Source organism: the organism of the source record quoted next, unplaced genomic scaffold (genome assembly GCF_019419815.1).
Source record: "Pyrus x bretschneideri cultivar Hongxiangsu unplaced genomic scaffold, Pyrus_bretschneideri_v1 Contig6, whole genome shotgun sequence".
NCBI lineage: Eukaryota > Viridiplantae > Streptophyta > Magnoliopsida > Rosales > Rosaceae > Pyrus > Pyrus x bretschneideri.
In genome coordinates, this window is record NW_025999798.1 from 1961486 (window position 1) to 1977553 (window position 16068).

The 16068-nt window shown below is 37.3% G+C and overlaps 3 protein-coding genes and 1 long non-coding RNA gene across 4 annotated transcripts; 3 read left to right on the top strand and 1 right to left on the bottom strand.

Moving 5' to 3' along the window:
* Window positions 1–2245: 2245 nt before the first annotated feature.
* Window positions 2246–3857, top strand: LOC125471620 (zinc-finger homeodomain protein 11-like). The gene has a single exon (XM_048572281.1). It carries the CDS (start codon window positions 2567–2569, stop codon window positions 3566–3568), a length of 1002 nt encoding a protein of 333 aa, XP_048428238.1. The 5' UTR covers window positions 2246–2566; the 3' UTR covers window positions 3569–3857.
* A 3832-nt stretch (window positions 3858–7689) lies between these two features.
* LOC103950827 (60S ribosomal protein L34) lies at window positions 7690–9120 on the top strand. The gene is made up of 4 exons (XM_009362067.3): window positions 7690–7851; window positions 8050–8129; window positions 8581–8690; window positions 8786–9120. Exons 1-4 carry the CDS (start codon window positions 7773–7775, stop codon window positions 8880–8882), a joined length of 366 nt encoding a protein of 121 aa, XP_009360342.1. The 5' UTR covers window positions 7690–7772; the 3' UTR covers window positions 8883–9120.
* A 246-nt stretch (window positions 9121–9366) lies between these two features.
* On the top strand, window positions 9367–10061 carry LOC125471621. The gene is made up of 2 exons (XR_007253737.1): window positions 9367–9505; window positions 9584–10061. It is a non-coding gene; the product is annotated as an uncharacterized LOC125471621 (long non-coding RNA).
* A 648-nt stretch (window positions 10062–10709) lies between these two features.
* LOC103950953 (protein FEZ) lies at window positions 10710–12575 on the bottom strand. The gene is made up of 3 exons (XM_009362216.2): window positions 12386–12575; window positions 11748–12070; window positions 10710–11597 (listed from the first exon to the last, which is right to left on the bottom strand). Exons 1-3 carry the CDS (start codon window positions 12573–12575, stop codon window positions 10710–10712), a joined length of 1401 nt encoding a protein of 466 aa, XP_009360491.2.
* Between the last annotated feature and the right edge of the window lie 3493 nt (window positions 12576–16068).

A 16068-nucleotide genomic window follows, 5' to 3' on the forward strand; every position in this document is an offset into this window, starting at 1 on the left:
TGGCAACCACGTGGAGCCAAGCCGGGGCTCACCAGTTCGCGTGGGGTCAATGGGGACCCACCCATTCATGTGGCATCTCTTGGCCTACATGGAGCCAAGTCAGGGCTCACCCATTCGTGCGGGGTCAAAGGGGAACCACTCGTTCACGTGGCAGTACCGGCCCGTCCCCTGACTCTAATACGATCTTAAATTTTAGGTAGACGGGCCATGGGCCTACTCCAACAACACCGATATTGTCCCTACTTAGCCACCTGTTCAATCCGCCAGATGTGGGGTTTTAATACAAAAGGTTTCGGTGATAGTTAGAGTGGGGTAATTCTATTTAAAGGGTTTGTTCTCAAGCCTTCTGGCTGATGTGGGACATAGGAATTCTAACACTCCCTCGCACATGAGACCCCATTTTATGGGTCACACATGAAGTTCCACACATCGCCAACCACGTAGAGCCAGGTTAGGGACCCACCCATTCACGTGGCATCTCTTGGCCTACGTGAAGCCAAGTCATGGCTCACTCATTCACACGAGGTCAAAGGAGACCTACCCGTTCACATGGCAGTATAGGCTTGTCCCTTGGCTCTGATGCCATCTTAAATTTCAAGTAGATGGGTTGTGGGCCCACTCCAACAAGATCGATATTGTCCCCACTTGGCCACTTGTTCAATCCGTCAAGTGTGGTGTTTTAATACAAAGGGCCTCGGTGTTAGTTAGAGTGGGGTAATGATATTTAAAGGACTTGTTCTCAAGCCTTCTGACCGATGTGGGACAAAGTAATTCTAACAATATTGTGTAATACTATAGTGATACATGGCATTGCATGCTATTGCTTTGAAATTCTTGTGTGTTTGATGTTCCAATCCTTATAATCTAATAAAAATAATACTTGGCTACTTAAGGGATGAGTAAGAGTTCTTACTCACAATTGTTCACTACTAGTTCATTGAACTTCATAATCGTTCACATTATAAATCACTATATAAAGATCGTCTATGCAAAAAATCAATTAAAACTAAGGTCATTTAGTCATCGAAGTGTATAAAAACAGATGTACGAAATTGATAAAAACATTACAACCGTTTATGTATTTGCTACAATATATTAACCAAACGATTTTAGTTTTAATTCATTTTTTGCTGAGATGATATTTACAGGGTGACTCGTAATATAAACAATTCTAATCATAAGTATAAAACTCTGTAATTCAAATACGAAGAATTTTAAGTACGAAGTTCTACTTATCTTTGAGTAATTAAACATTATTCAACTCAATAATTCATTTCAAAGTCCTAATAAACTTTCAAATTTTGATTTATACCAAGACAAAAAGCGAAGAAAGTATTCAAAAATTGGTTTAGTTTGGTACAACACAGAAGAGGAGGAGGGAATCCCCAGAGCCACAGGGCCACAGAGCCACAGGCAAAGCAAAACGATGCGCACCAGAAGGCACTGGGAGCTAGCTGTGTGCTAAAAAACTATGTACTCTTTGAACTGCGAATCTTATGTGTACAACCTCAGTCGCATGACACGTACACGTTTCGTTGGGTGGCAGGTGTCCAAAATTTGAATCGCTGACTCCAAAAATTCCAAACTTACATAAGAACAAAGAAAATTTGCACAATAGTACATGAATTTTTTCCAATTTATCAAATTATCACCTAGACTAAAGAAATTTACAGTTGACCACTCAAATTTTGAATTATATTCGAGCACATATGTGATATGTCTGCTTCCATTCATTCTCATTTCCGTCGGATAATGGCTCGTGACAAGAAGCTGGGCACTTTGTAAAAGCTATTTTCGTAATTTCAATCTAGCATGGTCTAGGTTTGATGAGTTCTGAGTTTTGTAGGAGAAAAAAGTTGTATAAACACATAATTTAGCAGCAGTGAGATGTCTATTGAGTGATGAAAGGTCCCAGTATTTTAAGAGTTGTATGGTATTCAATTTGGAACGTATCTTTAGTTTTTTTTTTTTTTTTAATGAATTGAAAGATTTGTTAGATTAAATGTTACATAAGAAAGCTGACGGAGTTTAAATCTATACTTTTATCCTATGCCGACATTCTTCTCCATCACTGTGATAAGGAATCAATTTCGTTCACATGAGTAATTGTACACAATTGAAAAGGTTAAAAGGAATACCATTTATGCAATTTTCTCCAAAAATAAAAGAGGATAAAATGAAAAGAATTAAATGAGAGCCTAATTTATTGCTCTCAACAAACACATGAAGCCACAGACTGACATACGTTACCTCAGATTAAACCCCCATCCCGTCAAGAAATGAGAGAGATTTTTTCCCCTAGCTTAGTTAGGTGGTTGAGAATATTGGTCTGTGTTTTTATGGAGCTAAAACAGGTTTAGGTACACCACTAATTATTGGATTAAATTCCCATCAAATATCTCTGCCCCCACTAAACACCCCATCTATATATTTGTCTTCACTTCTCATTACATCCCTCATCACCCCAATCATCCTCCAAAACCCCATTAAAGTTTTCAACTTTGAGCTTTCACACCCTAAGAACAAAACCCTAATCAGTTTCTTATGCATCTTCTCGCCTAGAGCTATGAACTTTACCACTGTCACCGCCACCATCCAAACCCCAGATACGGACACCGAACCGCCCTCGCCGTCGGACCCCAAATCCAACTTCTTCAGCAGCAGGTCCTTATCCTTCACCAACGGCGCGTTCCAGCCTCACTCGACGCCGACAATGGTGGTTGCCTACAAAGAATGTCTGAAGAACCATGCTGCCAGCTTAGGCGGCCACGCTCTCGACGGTTGCGGCGAGTTCATGCCTTCCCCCTCCTCCAACCCAGCTGACCCGACCTCGCTAAAATGCGCCGCTTGTGGCTGTCACCGCAACTTCCACCGCCTTGACCAGTACAGACCCAAAAGTAATGTTATTCGCAACCCCCACCGCCTGCTACCGGCGCCGAAACCAGCTCACTACAACCACAGCTCAAGCCCCAGCCCGAGCTCGAGCCCCAACCCAACTTTGAGCCCGCAGTCTCCACCGCCAGTCTCCCACTTGCCCCCCTCCTATTTCGCTTCCCCGCCGCAAATGCTGCTCGCTCTCAGTTCCGGCTTCTCTGGGCCGTCTGATGAGCACCCCCACCAGCACCAACTCAATCCGACGGCTGTGAAGAAAACGGAGAAGTACCCAGGTGAGAAAAAGAGATCCAGAACAAGGTTCAGCCAAGAGCAGAAGGAAAAGATGTCGTCTTTTGCCGAGAAAGTGGGGTGGAGATTGCAAAAGAGCGAAGAAAGACTGGTGGAGGATTTCTGCAGCGAGGTGGGGATTGGGAGGGGAGTTTTCAAGGTTTGGATGCACAATAACAAGCACGGTCGGAGGAGATTGGAGAGATCGGGCGGTGGAAACGGCAGCATAGGCGGCGGTGGGAATATGAACAAAAATGTCAGTGAGATCAACGGTGATGGTGAAAGACTTGGTTTTGACTCCATGAATGCTCACATCGCCGGCTACAATGTCAATGCCAACCCCCTGAACGAAGGCAGCAGAGCAAGTTTCCACCTTTCCAATAATGGGTCGTCGTCTTCGTCCTGAAACAGAGAGAAAGATGGAAGCTTTGGGAGATATTAAAGTTAATTAATCACGCTTATTAGTATAAACATCTCTTGTTAATTCGCTAGCACGTTCGTTAATTAAGGCTACCGAGTACTGACTGATCTGCTACTGTTTTGGCGAGGTCGAGAGGAAGGGATTAGAGAGGATAACGATTAAAGAGAAAGTTAATCATATGTTTAGCTGAAAGATATTATTCTTAATGCAAAGTTAATTAGTCGATGTTTTTAGCTTTCCATTAGTAATATAAAGTTGCTTTCTTATGCGGACATGTTTGTTTGTTTTCTAGCTGCTGATTAGTCTTTTTCCTTGTGGCTTAACGATTATAATATTTGATATTTCCATTTTTGGGTGGCCTGAGCATCCTTTGGGAATTTCGTGTTTGGTAATTTTAAATTCCCTTTAAATGTTTAATATTATCCATTAAGCTTAAAGGCAAAGCCTTCCCCATGTTTGTCTTAAATTATAGGGCACTCGCATTCCTAATTTTATTGAATTAATTTTTAACTTGAATAATATTTAGTTATTTAAAGGATGAGTGAGGGTTCTTATAAAAAAAATTAAAAAATATTGCTTGTTGATGATTTATAAAATTTCACGTTTTTAATGAAAACAATTTATATTATAAGTTACTTTATAAATATCGTCTTCGTTAAAATTTAAATAAAACTAAATTCGTTTGGTTGTTGAATTATATAAAAATAGATAACGAAATTGGTAAAAGTATTATGAACCTTTTATGTATTTGCTACAATGCTACAATATATTAACTAAACGATCTTAGATTTAATTTATTTTTTACAGAAATGATCTTTACAATGTGATCATAATATGAACACTGAATCATAAACATAAAGCTCTCTGATTTGAACATGAAAAGTTTTGAATAGGAATTCCTACTCATCTTTGAGTAGTTAAGCATGATTCAATCATATTGTATTACACTATTATTGGTATGACAGGTTGTGTTATTCACATTTAGATACTATTGTTGGGAAAAGTATCCTCGCCGGATCCTTTTCCTGAGGATTTCGGAGATCGTGTGATTATATCCGTTCATCGTATATCGTACGATCAATTTTCATTAGGTACTATTTATATTTAATTTAAAATTTAAAATTTAAAATGATTTCTAACCGCACAATGTACGATGAACGAACATGATTACACGATCCCTGAGATCCTTAGAAAAATAATCCGACGAGAATCCTTCCCCATTGTTGGTTCGAGATACTATTGGAGAACCTCCAAATCATTCAGCACAAATGTAAGTAGGAGGAGATAAAAAAAGATTAGTGGTAATTAAATTTTATGAGATTGGGCATAAGATTATCAGGTCGAGATCTAGAACCGAGTCCCCGTGACTCTTTAAATTGGGATAGATTTGGGACCAGCAAACAAAAATTAATAATCTCCTTCATCAAACTTGTTCTTTGGCCTTATAATATTAATGCCTCCCTTCTGACATCACCAAATCCACCATTTCCATACTTATGATCCTCACTTGTCTGTCAAAGTTGTGCAAGGTCCTTTCATTTTCATAGTTTTCCCTTCACATTTCACTCAATCACTGAGAACGGAAAGACCCCTTGCACAGAACGGGTCCACAATTTTAAATGACGTTCTTAGTAATGTTATGTCGAGAAAAACTTATTACACATGAATTTGCATATCTGATTTAAGATGTGATTGTAGTAATATGTATGTACTAAAACAAAGGAAGATTACATCAAAATTAAGATACATCTCAACAAAAACAAATATAAATAACCGACACACTGCTCTAATTAAGTAACGTAACGTGGGTAGCTTTGCCATGATGTTTAGACTTAAAACGAGGAAAATGATAAACTACGGACGCCCGGATTAGGTATGAAGTTTGAACCCAGAAGGGACACATGTAAAAGATGTGTTGTCATGCTGTGCATGCAGTTGTCTAATTTTGAGTGCTAAAGATGATTGCCTGGGCTTTTAAGGCAAGCCAAGCGGGAGAGGGGTTTGGCTTAATCCAAAAAATAATAATTAAAATTAGGGTTTAGGTGATGGAAGCGGTGCCCAGGAGCCTGTACAAACGCCACCTTTCCTTGTTTGATTGGTTGCTTAAAACGGCAAGCATTGCTGATGAATATATTTATATATAAATTATAATCCAGTATGTGTGTGTGTGTGTGTGTGTGTATATATATATGTTGATGAACGATCGTGATGATGACACGTTTCTCTCTGAGATTCTCCTAATCCAATTTTGTTGTAATCAATCCACCGCCCTATTTGTACACACGTGTCAAGAATCAAAGGTTAAGTCCTTGTTCTTTATTCTTCCTCACTTTACTTGGGACTTAGATCTCTTCATATTTTAATTTGGATTTTTAACTGATTTTGTTGGAAGATGAATTATTTGTTAGGCAACAAATAAAAAAGAAAGAAGCAATGCTTTTGACATTCTCGGTCGGTTTGTTTGACAAATACGTGAGGGCTTATTGGGACAATGGAATGGCTTCATTCTTTTGGGGCCCAAATCTTTACAAATAGACGACCGAAATTGTTTGTGAAATGTCACTTAGAGCGGCAGGCAACGCAAATTTGAAAGTAATGATGTTTACGCATACTGATGTGAATTTAATTTTCATCGATTTTTTAAATAATTAACAATTTAACTTACTAACTTTTATCGTTATTAAAAAAATACTGTTATATGATGAAATCAGTTTTAAGTGACAAATCAAATAAGGACAAGCAAAGGCTATTGTCGCAACTAGCCTTTTTAGCTACTTATAATGTTCCAAAGTTTCCGAAAACGCTTTCAGCAGTGTTTTACAACATGCTTATAACTTATCATCTACTCAAATCTCGTTGTAACATGATGTACTGCGTGATAGTGTTCTATTACATGTGGAGTATGTTTGTTCCCAATTCATATAAAAATATAGGATACTTAGGGTGGTCCCTCTCAAGGACTCCTCTCTTTAGAAGACCGTTTTCAAAGGCAAGTCCTGTCGATGAGCTCTCAAGTATGTCAAAAACAACATGGGAACAAAAATGAGGGCTCCACTTGAACCTTCCTACGAACAAAATTTATACTCTCTAGCTTTCGTGACACCGAAACCAACGGCTCTCTTTTGAGTTTTGACAAGTTTAGGACTCTTTATATCAACCTTAATTCAACTTGAGCAATGAATAAATCACGCTAAAGTCTTCCTTCTTGGTGCTTTTTGAACTTCTTCACCACACAATTTCCACTTCTTTGTATTTCTTCAAGCTTTTTCTCCTCCTGCAATTTGATATATAAATAATGATTATCGCTCTTTGTAGCGACAAAAAGAAAGCAACAGTTAACACCTATCATTTAACTTGTATATACGATCAAATATTAAGTGTGTGGATGAGAAATGCGTTATCTGATATTCAGAGTTTGTCACAACTACACTCGATTTTATTCCTTATTTGAGAAAAACTGTAAAAGATAATGTAAAGTTGGGTACAAACAAAATACTCAGTCAATAAATTGGCCGGCTGTGGCCATCATTATCAAGAAATTAGCATGTCATTATATACTTATAATCATAATCATAACAATTTAGAACGTACCTGTCAAACCTATTCATAATACACACGCATGTAAAGATGAGACATCAACATTTGAAACTAGACTCATACCATCCCATTACACAAGTTCGATTGGTTCAAAAATATGATTTTAATCCAACGAATGCGATTTGTTTGTTTCTTTTCATCAAATCTATGTAGAATCGAATTTAGTTCATATCTAAAAAATAAAGACCGTATATGCCCCCAGACCAAATTATACCTTGTAGTGCAACTTGTTGTTATAATGATTTTGACACAAATGATATTTTACCGGAAAAGAGATTCGAACTTACTTCAAAATAGAAAAACACTATTATAACCAACTTGACTACGATTAGATCGACTGATACGATGATCCAAAACAATGTCCGATAGGGTTTAGTGGGCCTAACTAGCCCAATACATTACCACAGTGGGCCTAACCAGCAGTCCAGTTTTTTATTAAAACGACATCGCATCAAATCATTGGTGGCAAAGAAGCAAAGATCTAATTACAACCCTCCGATCTTATGCAAATCCATTAAATAATTGTTCGTATAAAGCCTTTCATCTTCGACAAAACCCTAGACTGAGTGACAGCTGAAACTCGATTGCAAAAATGGTGCAGCGTCTCACATATCGCGCCCGGCACAGCTACGCCACCAAATCCAACCAGCACAGGATCGTCAAAACCCCTGGTAAGCTAAGTATTACTGCTCTTAAACCCTAATTCTGTTTGCTTCGTTTCTGGGTCAAATTTGTGTTTATTTGCATATGAAATGTTGGATTAAGATGGTTTTTTGAGATTAAGATTGTATTTTGATTTGTGGGTTTTGTTTAATTTGTGTTAATTGAAGTTCTGGTGCTTTTATTGATGATTGTTTTGGGTGTTACAGGAGGGAAGCTAGTGTATCAGACGACTAAGAAGAGGGCAAGCGGGCCCAAGTGCCCTGTTACTGGCAAGAGGATTCAAGGGGTATGTATTTGCCTTGTTTAAATTCGAAATGTTGTGTTTGTTTTCACATTTTGTGTTGATTTAATAGGAATTCGTTGTATTTTTGTGGGTTCCCAGTGTTTTGCATTTGCAAATGAATGAAAGTTTAGTTCTTTTACTTAGCGATATGCCGCAACGATAATGCCAGTTATTGGTAGGTTATGCATTAGAGTTGGAGCTACTATTTATGAAACTGTTGATCTACCCTCGTGTAATTGGATTCAAATAATTTGTGCTAGAATTATCAATATCATGCTCAGTTCACCATTGTGTGTGGAGATGGATGAATTTAACCTTTTCTCGAAGCTCGAAGTAAAAAGTACCCTTGAACTTTTACATTCCGTTTGCAAAACAATATTGTGCATAATGATTGCATAGTCCAGTTGCTTTAAGTTTGTTCTGAGTGGCGATACATTGTTGTCATTGTTTGTAGATCCCTCACTTGAGGCCTACTGAGTATAAGAGGTCCAGATTATCTAGGAATCGGAGGACTGTTAACCGAGCTTATGGAGGTGTATTGTCTGGAGGTGCTGTCAAAGAAAGGTTCGTGTATTGATTTCATCACGACATTTTCTTCTTCTTTTCATGTTATGTTGCACCGATGGGATTTAGACAAGTTGCTTTCTATTGGTTTGCAGGATCATCAGGGCCTTTCTGGTGGAGGAACAGAAGATTGTGAAAAAGGTGTTGAAGATCCAGAAGGCAAAGGAAAAGCAAGCTTCAAAGACCAAATGAAACTCTACTGAGTTCTAAGTAGCTTCAGACTACACTGATTTTGGCTTATGGTGAGCTATGGGATCTATTTCGAGGTGTTCCAATTTGTACCTTTACATTTTGTTGTGGATGGTTTAAGTTATGATGTTAAGTACATTTTCTTCAGAAATCCATCCTACCATGGAATTTCCTGTTTTGTATTTCAGTGGTAACATATACGCTTTCGAATTATTTGTGTAGTGTCAGATTACTAGCTTTATTTGCGATTGTAGTTATGTCACGGCTTTTACATGTTTCTGCTTGTGAATGGTGGGAACTCTACATGTTTCATCTTGCCCCAGGGGACATAGAAGTGCAATTTTTCAAGGGAAACAGTAAATGACCACCTAGCTTCTGTCATGAAGTGAAAGTATTCGCAGTCTAATACAACAAGGGTTTTTCTACGTCTCCCTCAAGCACACAAGATCAAGCTGAAAAGCGCTTCAGCCTGGCGACCTATTTGTCGTGAGTTCATTCACCCAAGACAAAAGTGCCAGGGTCTTCGGGCCTCATGGAAAAACGGTACCAACAGCTCATGGAAAAGTGGTAGCAACAGCCTTAATGGCACTCAGTCTTTCCCTTTGGTCCTCATAACAGCATTCCTGGTATGATCTGATCAATATCAGAATCACTTGTTTGTAGTTGGCAATTAGGAATCGCAGTGACGAAATTTCTCTGTGCAGGATGTCCCGTCTTTCTTTAAAAAGCGAGGCTTTCTTAGTTCGTCCTACCTTTAACATCCTACGGTTCCCAACTGTTTGAAGTGATTAAATATGACTCAAAAGTATGACAGATCATGATCATGATCATGCAGTAAAAAAGAGCAGGAACCCATTTTCATCAATGTACTCGACTCGAGGATGACGGAGTGACTAGGTGATCTCGGTGATCGGGTTGCTTTCATGAATAAGAACAGGAACCCTTTTGTGGACAAGATTGTAGGATAGCAGCAGCTCCCTCTCTCTCTCTCTCTCTCTCTCTCTCTCTCTCTCTCTCTCTCGCAACTTGGAAGAGGTCTAGAAAATTTTGGTCTTTTTTATGTTTTGAATGATACAAGAATATGTTTTGGTAAAATTCTCTTGGATAAAGAATAAGAAAAAAAGAAAGTTGGGCTTAGACTGATATCCAAATGGGCCTATCTCAGCTTCACATTTTGCTCTCTCCATGTTCTAACGACTCTCATGAATATTTCGGCTCCGGATCCAATTGAAAGTACATACTCCCTTGGTTCTTGTCTCCCCCCATGTACCAAAAAGGTCATTATAAAGAGACAAACAAGACCAAAGCTTCGACTGTTTTTTAACAAATTATTTACATTAAACTACAAGAAGGGAGATTCGAACACTGGATCTCAATTGCAGAGGCAAATACTCTTAATCAACTGAGTTACAAGCCACTTACAAACTTTCTCGTTAATTATCCCGCCTATGCTCATTGCAAATCCTAATCCAATTTTTTGGTTTTTTTGTTTTTGGGTCCAAATATGATCCAATGCTTAGTACATATATAAAGCTTTCATCCAACATCCACGTTATTGCTTTGAACACAAAAAAACAAAACATGTTGATTAATGTTTTTAGGCCTCTCGAGTCTGAGGACATGACTTAGTTAATTTGATAGAGGACCCCAAACATGTCAAACCTGATCAACGTTCTATTTCCTTAATCATACACTTTGGAGTTCAATTAGCAAAAAGAATTCTACAAACACGAAACTTAATCAAATAATGAGCTATAGCCTATGGCTAGCACAAACTAAAAAGCTAAGAAACATTAGTAATTATGCAATGTTTCTAATTACGTGACAAGTTTAAGTATAGCATCTGGTTGTGGACATTTCAGTCGGACATGGCGAAGAGTCCCACGTCAAACTCGACTTCCATGCATCCCCTCCTCCTACATCCACAGGCAAAGGCAAACTACTCATCAATGGAAACCCAATATTTGATCTCGCACTTGTCTCCCACTGTTGATCGTCTCTTTCTTCTGTCACGTTCGAGTTCACATTTTGAATGTTTTTAATCAACCCAGCTATATTGTCATAAACATTGCCAAGGTTATTATTACTTCCTTGCATGACCTCATGATGATGTGGCAATGCCATCGACGAAAAGCCTCCATTAGTAGTACTAAAGTCAAAATTAGTACTCTCTGCAGGGGCGCCCTTGACGTTGTTGCTGCCATTGTAATCTCCAAGCATCGAGGATGACATGTTTAACAACAACGAGGGCACATCCACTGTGCATTTTGCCGCTGATTGTCCGGATGAAGTTTCTAGAGGTGATGGAAATGGGAAGCTAGGGTTAGAAAAGTACTCTGATGATCCACTGGGAAAATTGGAGGAAATGGGAAAGTACTGATAGGGTAGTTTGACATTGCAACCCATCATCAAGGGGTTTACGGGTTTGTATGAGTTAAGATAAATATCTAGAGGGGATATGTTGCTTGTTGTGGATGAGATTTGTATGTCATTGTTGTTGCCAGAGAAGTCGGTTTTTGATGTCAGTATTGACATGCTCTCTGAACTAAACTCATGATGTTGATGAGTTGTATTGTGTGCACCTTTGGAGCCTAACATATGATCACCAAATGTGTTTGTTTCAGGCAAGACAGACACCCAAGAGTGATGAGAAAGGGCTCTTTGGTGAGCACTACTTGAATTTGTTTTCTTAAATATCCTGCATATTGCCCATGAATCCTGCAATGTGTATATATTAGCATCGGAAATGTTTTTGTCAACTAATCTCACAAGTTCGACAACAACAGATTGACAGTTTAACAATATAACAATCAAATATTTAGTGAAAATAATGATGCATATATAGAAAAATAGTTTTTCTTTGCTTACATTTGCAGGAATAGATTTGTCCATGAACGATGATGATCTCTTTTGTGGGAGTGAATCCGTGAGAGAAGGTAAACGAAACTCATGCATCATCCAGTCGGTTTTGACCCCTTTGGCAGCTCTTCCTTTGTAGAAAACAAGAGATTTCTTCAACCCAATACACTTGGAGGAACTACATGCACCTTCGGATGAGTAGATGGGACGGTCGGTTCCTGTTGCTTTCCAGAATCCGGCTCCGGTAACCCTGTTAGGCCTTGTGCTGTTTCTGTATTTTCTGTCCCTTGGACAGTAGAAATACCACTCCTTCTCCCCAGAAGCTGCCAGCTCTACACATATCATGCAAAAAAGTTAGTTAAAAAGTTTATGGCTAACCTGTTCAAAACAGATGCAACTAAAGCCCTTGTATATTCTGAACAAATTTGGAAGTGAAACCCTAACCTAAAAACAGAGATTACATATACACAAACATATATAATAGATATATATTAGGTTCAAAACTTCTATGTAATAGTGTTAAAAACATAGTGGGCATATCAAAGAACACATAAGAGAGAAAAAGCTGCTATATAATTAATATTACTCAGAGATGGAAGTTCTTTTAGTCATGCATGAATATGTAAGATTATGTTTTGAAAAATTACTTGGAAGATCCCAGGGGTCAAATTTATAGATGTCGAGTTGCTTGATGAGCTCAATAGAAAGGGGCCTCTGCTGAACCTTCCTCTTGAGATAAAACCCTACCAGCTCCTCATCAGTTGGATGAAAACGAAACCCTGGCAGCATCACTTCATCCATTTTTTCTCCTCCAATATTATCACTTCTCTCATCCATTTTTTTCTACAAAGCCCTGAAGTACTGGTAGGTATATACTGCTTCTCAATAACTATTTAAAGTTACCCAACAGTGAGAAACTGAAGAAATTAATGTTAAGGTTAATTACAGTGCTCCTGTGTGCATATATAACACCTGAATATGCTTGAAACTGCAGTAAGACGCAAACCCTACCTGTAGCTAGAAAAGATAAACACACAGAACGAGAACGAAGAAGAAGAAGAGGTAAGGAGGTGGAGTGAAAGCAACGAGTTCAAGATGGCGGTGAGGGTTTGGAGTTAATTTGTAGGGAAAATATATGCTTCCTGAGGAGGGTTCTGCCTCCGAAGGATCAGCCGCCTTTTCTGGTGACTTAATATATATGAGTGCGTGTGTCTTGCGAGGATCACGTTGGCTACTTCACAGTCTCAGACAGCAGTACAGATTGAAATTAAATTAGAAGGGAGCTCTTAAATATTGGAATCAAAATCAAATTAAAATTACACCTACCAAGAAAAAAAATTAAAGCTGAAAGTCAAGAAAATAGATTTCCACAAGAAGACCCTTGTTTCTAACTTGGACCTTAATGAACCCAATTTAGGGTTTTGTTTATTAATCCAAGTATTGGAATCTCAAGGAAACCCACCCATTATCACCACCAACTTATAGGGATTATGAATCTTTTTTTATTAAATAATATTTCTTAAATGTATATGCTTTTTAATAAAAGCGTTTTCTACATATATTCATCTAAACTACGAAAATGAGCATTCGAAGTTCCATACAAGGATGAGCACACTACTATAGAGAACTTGACTAGCCCTGATCTTCTCCTCAACTTTTAGAACGAGAGATTTGAACTTGAAAAAATACACTAGTGTGACCAACTTAATTAAGTTTAATCTACAAAGATTGTTTATTAGTAATAATTAAGTTTTGGTCTATCCACTACAAATCAAGACAAGGAAAACTTCCAAGCAAGTACTAGTTTTAAATTTGAGGTGTTTGAATTGGTGTTTGGAAGCGTGGACCTGAGCCAACCTCCAAGACAATGCTCAAACAGTATCAATATTTTAGAACTTGAATTCCTATGAGAGGACTTATTAGGATCCCATCATTATAATTAAGTGATATTATATTAGTTTCTCAGAATCCGAAATTCCCGTTTCTATTCCATTCCCAGAGCTTCTATTCCACTGACTTTGTCAGGTTCAATAGGTTGAATAACTTTAGCGTCATTATCTCACTCATCTGCAGGTTTATCAGCTGGCTATTACCCTCCAAATCTAGCCAATATGGACCACTTGCCCTGGATAGATACACAATACAGGTTACGTTTTACATGTAGATATGGTGAAATTATGTGTTTGACCTTTCAGGAGAATCGTTCCACCTATCTTTCAGAAACTGATCAGAGTCAGAGACTTAATTAAGTTAATTAATTAGTATTTACTCATCTTATCTGGAAATTTCAAATTAATTACAATAGTTTTTACAGGTAGTAGGAAAGCTAATCCCTCAATGATTATGTTGATGGTTATATGTTAAATATACAACTTCTTGCCCGTGTTGCCCTCAATTTTTTCTTTTCTAATTTTCCGTGCTGTAATGCATGTTTAATTTTGTGTCACTATAGTTATATAACTTCATGATTATATATGATGAAAACTATAGAAAAGCAGATTTCAACCCAATTGCATTAGAATATTTTAGGAAAAACCCACACATCTTTTGACTATTTTTTTCATGTTAAAAAATATATCATATTGAGATAATGAGGGCAATTAATAGCTTAGAGTTCTCATTTATGATTTTGTTTCATGCCTACTTTACCCTCTACAGTTTTTCTTTGTCAGCAATACTTTTCTAATTTAATGTTATTTATGTGGTACAAATTGATTTTTAGCTTAAAAATCAATAGAGATTTGAGTCTTATATATTAGTAATGTGGATTGGTTTGATACCAAATGTGTAGGTATGTGGATGAGGTTGATACCAAAAGTGTAGGTAATGTGGATATATAGGTTTTGATACCTATCGCGTGGAGGTGACGTAGATAGGATTTGCTTACCTGTGATAAGGTTTCAATTGACTATGCATACTAAGTGTCCATGTGGTCATTGTATTTGGATTTTTTTTAAGAGATATTTTATATACCTCAACATTAGGTTTTATGACTGCCCTTTTTTATATTTTTTATTTTAACGAATGATAGGACAATATACATTAAACTATAAAGAAGGTGATTCGAATATGGGACCTCCGGTGCAAGGACGAATGCTTTTAACCAACTAATCTACAAGCCATTTGCAATAAATTTTATGACAATATATGATGAAAAATACAAGTTATACAATACAACTACATGATTAAGTGACTGAAAAAAAAAATTGTCACATTCAAGTCATGTTATTAGTGTAAATAGCCAACTTATTTATTATTTCACAATGTCATTTTTTTAAAGAGAAATGCTAAGGAGGCTCTCTCAAAAGTGAGAAATATAAGGTGATAGAGTTTAGAAAGAGTCCCACTCATGAACGTCTCCTTTGCATTTTTTTTTTTAATTCTAAACTTCATCCCAAAGTCAAAACTAATATCACTAGACCAGTTACAGTGAATATTAACTTGCCAAGTATTTCACGAAAATCGTATCTTATAATTGCTTGTTGTGTCGTAATAAGCATATATGGGTCGGGAAAGAAAGCTATAGGTTTTTAACACTTAAGTAATAATACAATCATCAACAGCCACATTACTTAGTTTACAAAATTTGGTTTAAGAATTTGATCTCCTTAGCATTATCTTTTGTTAATTAATCTGATATTATTTATTAGTTTTATGAATACCTTGTCTAAGCGAAATACTTGAGGTGTGAGGCAATAATATGTTACTAAGGGACCAGGCTCATTTTTTAAAATAAATATGAATCAGTTTCAAAGTCCAGTTGGTCATACAGTACTTGAGTTTGCTTAAAAACAAGGTCTACTCTGCTGTGCTGGTTGGCAAGTGTACTCTAGTAATCAAGTATTTAAGGTGAAAAATGGGTTTTCACAGAGTCAAATGCCAAAACTTGGGGACTCCAAAGTCAGTGTAACTCCCCAAATTTCTTACCCTCGGTTGGAACCCATTTTGTCTGCTGATTGACCTAGAATTACTTCCCCAAGCATGCAACCAAAGTCTTTAAAAAAAAGGGTCAAACTCTTCAACCCCAAGCATCTGTACACCTCTTTCTACGTGAAACATTATAAACCCCCCACACCCTTCCATTTCAACAATTCATTAACTCTACCATGTAAATTGGCAAAGGGCCAACCTAACACTCACTTAACAAGGTTTATGAATTTTACCAACCGCACTCACTTGTAGTTGATGCCTAATATTCATTAATATTCACTATCAGCTTATAATTGAAATGGTTAAGAGGTTTATCTATGTTCTCGAAAAATTATGTGTTCAAATTCTCCTTTAATATCGTTTGTATAAAAAAGAAAATTGTTATTAACACTTTAAAAAT

Bases quoted from the DNA above. Each gene is read 5' to 3' on its own strand.
- LOC103950953 (XM_009362216.2), bottom strand. From the start codon at position 12,575: ATGGATGAGAGAAGTGATAATATTGGAGGAGAAAAAATGGATGAAGTG. The intron at 12,071-12,385 runs GTAATTTTTCAA...TGATATGTGTAG, and splicing joins TGACCCCTGGGATCTTCCAA to AGCTGGCAGCTTCTGGGGAG. The intron at 11,598-11,747 runs GTAAGCAAAGAA...TACACATTGCAG, and splicing joins ACAAATCTATTCCTGCAAAT to GATTCATGGGCAATATGCAG.
- LOC103950827 (XM_009362067.3), top strand. From the start codon at position 7,773: ATGGTGCAGCGTCTCACATATCGCGCCCGGCACAGCTACGCCACCAAA. The intron at 7,852-8,049 runs GTAAGCTAAGTA...TGGGTGTTACAG, and splicing joins CAGGATCGTCAAAACCCCTG to GAGGGAAGCTAGTGTATCAG. The intron at 8,130-8,580 runs GTATGTATTTGC...CATTGTTTGTAG, and splicing joins CTGGCAAGAGGATTCAAGGG to ATCCCTCACTTGAGGCCTAC.
- LOC125471620 (XM_048572281.1), top strand. From the start codon at position 2,567: ATGAACTTTACCACTGTCACCGCCACCATCCAAACCCCAGATACGGAC.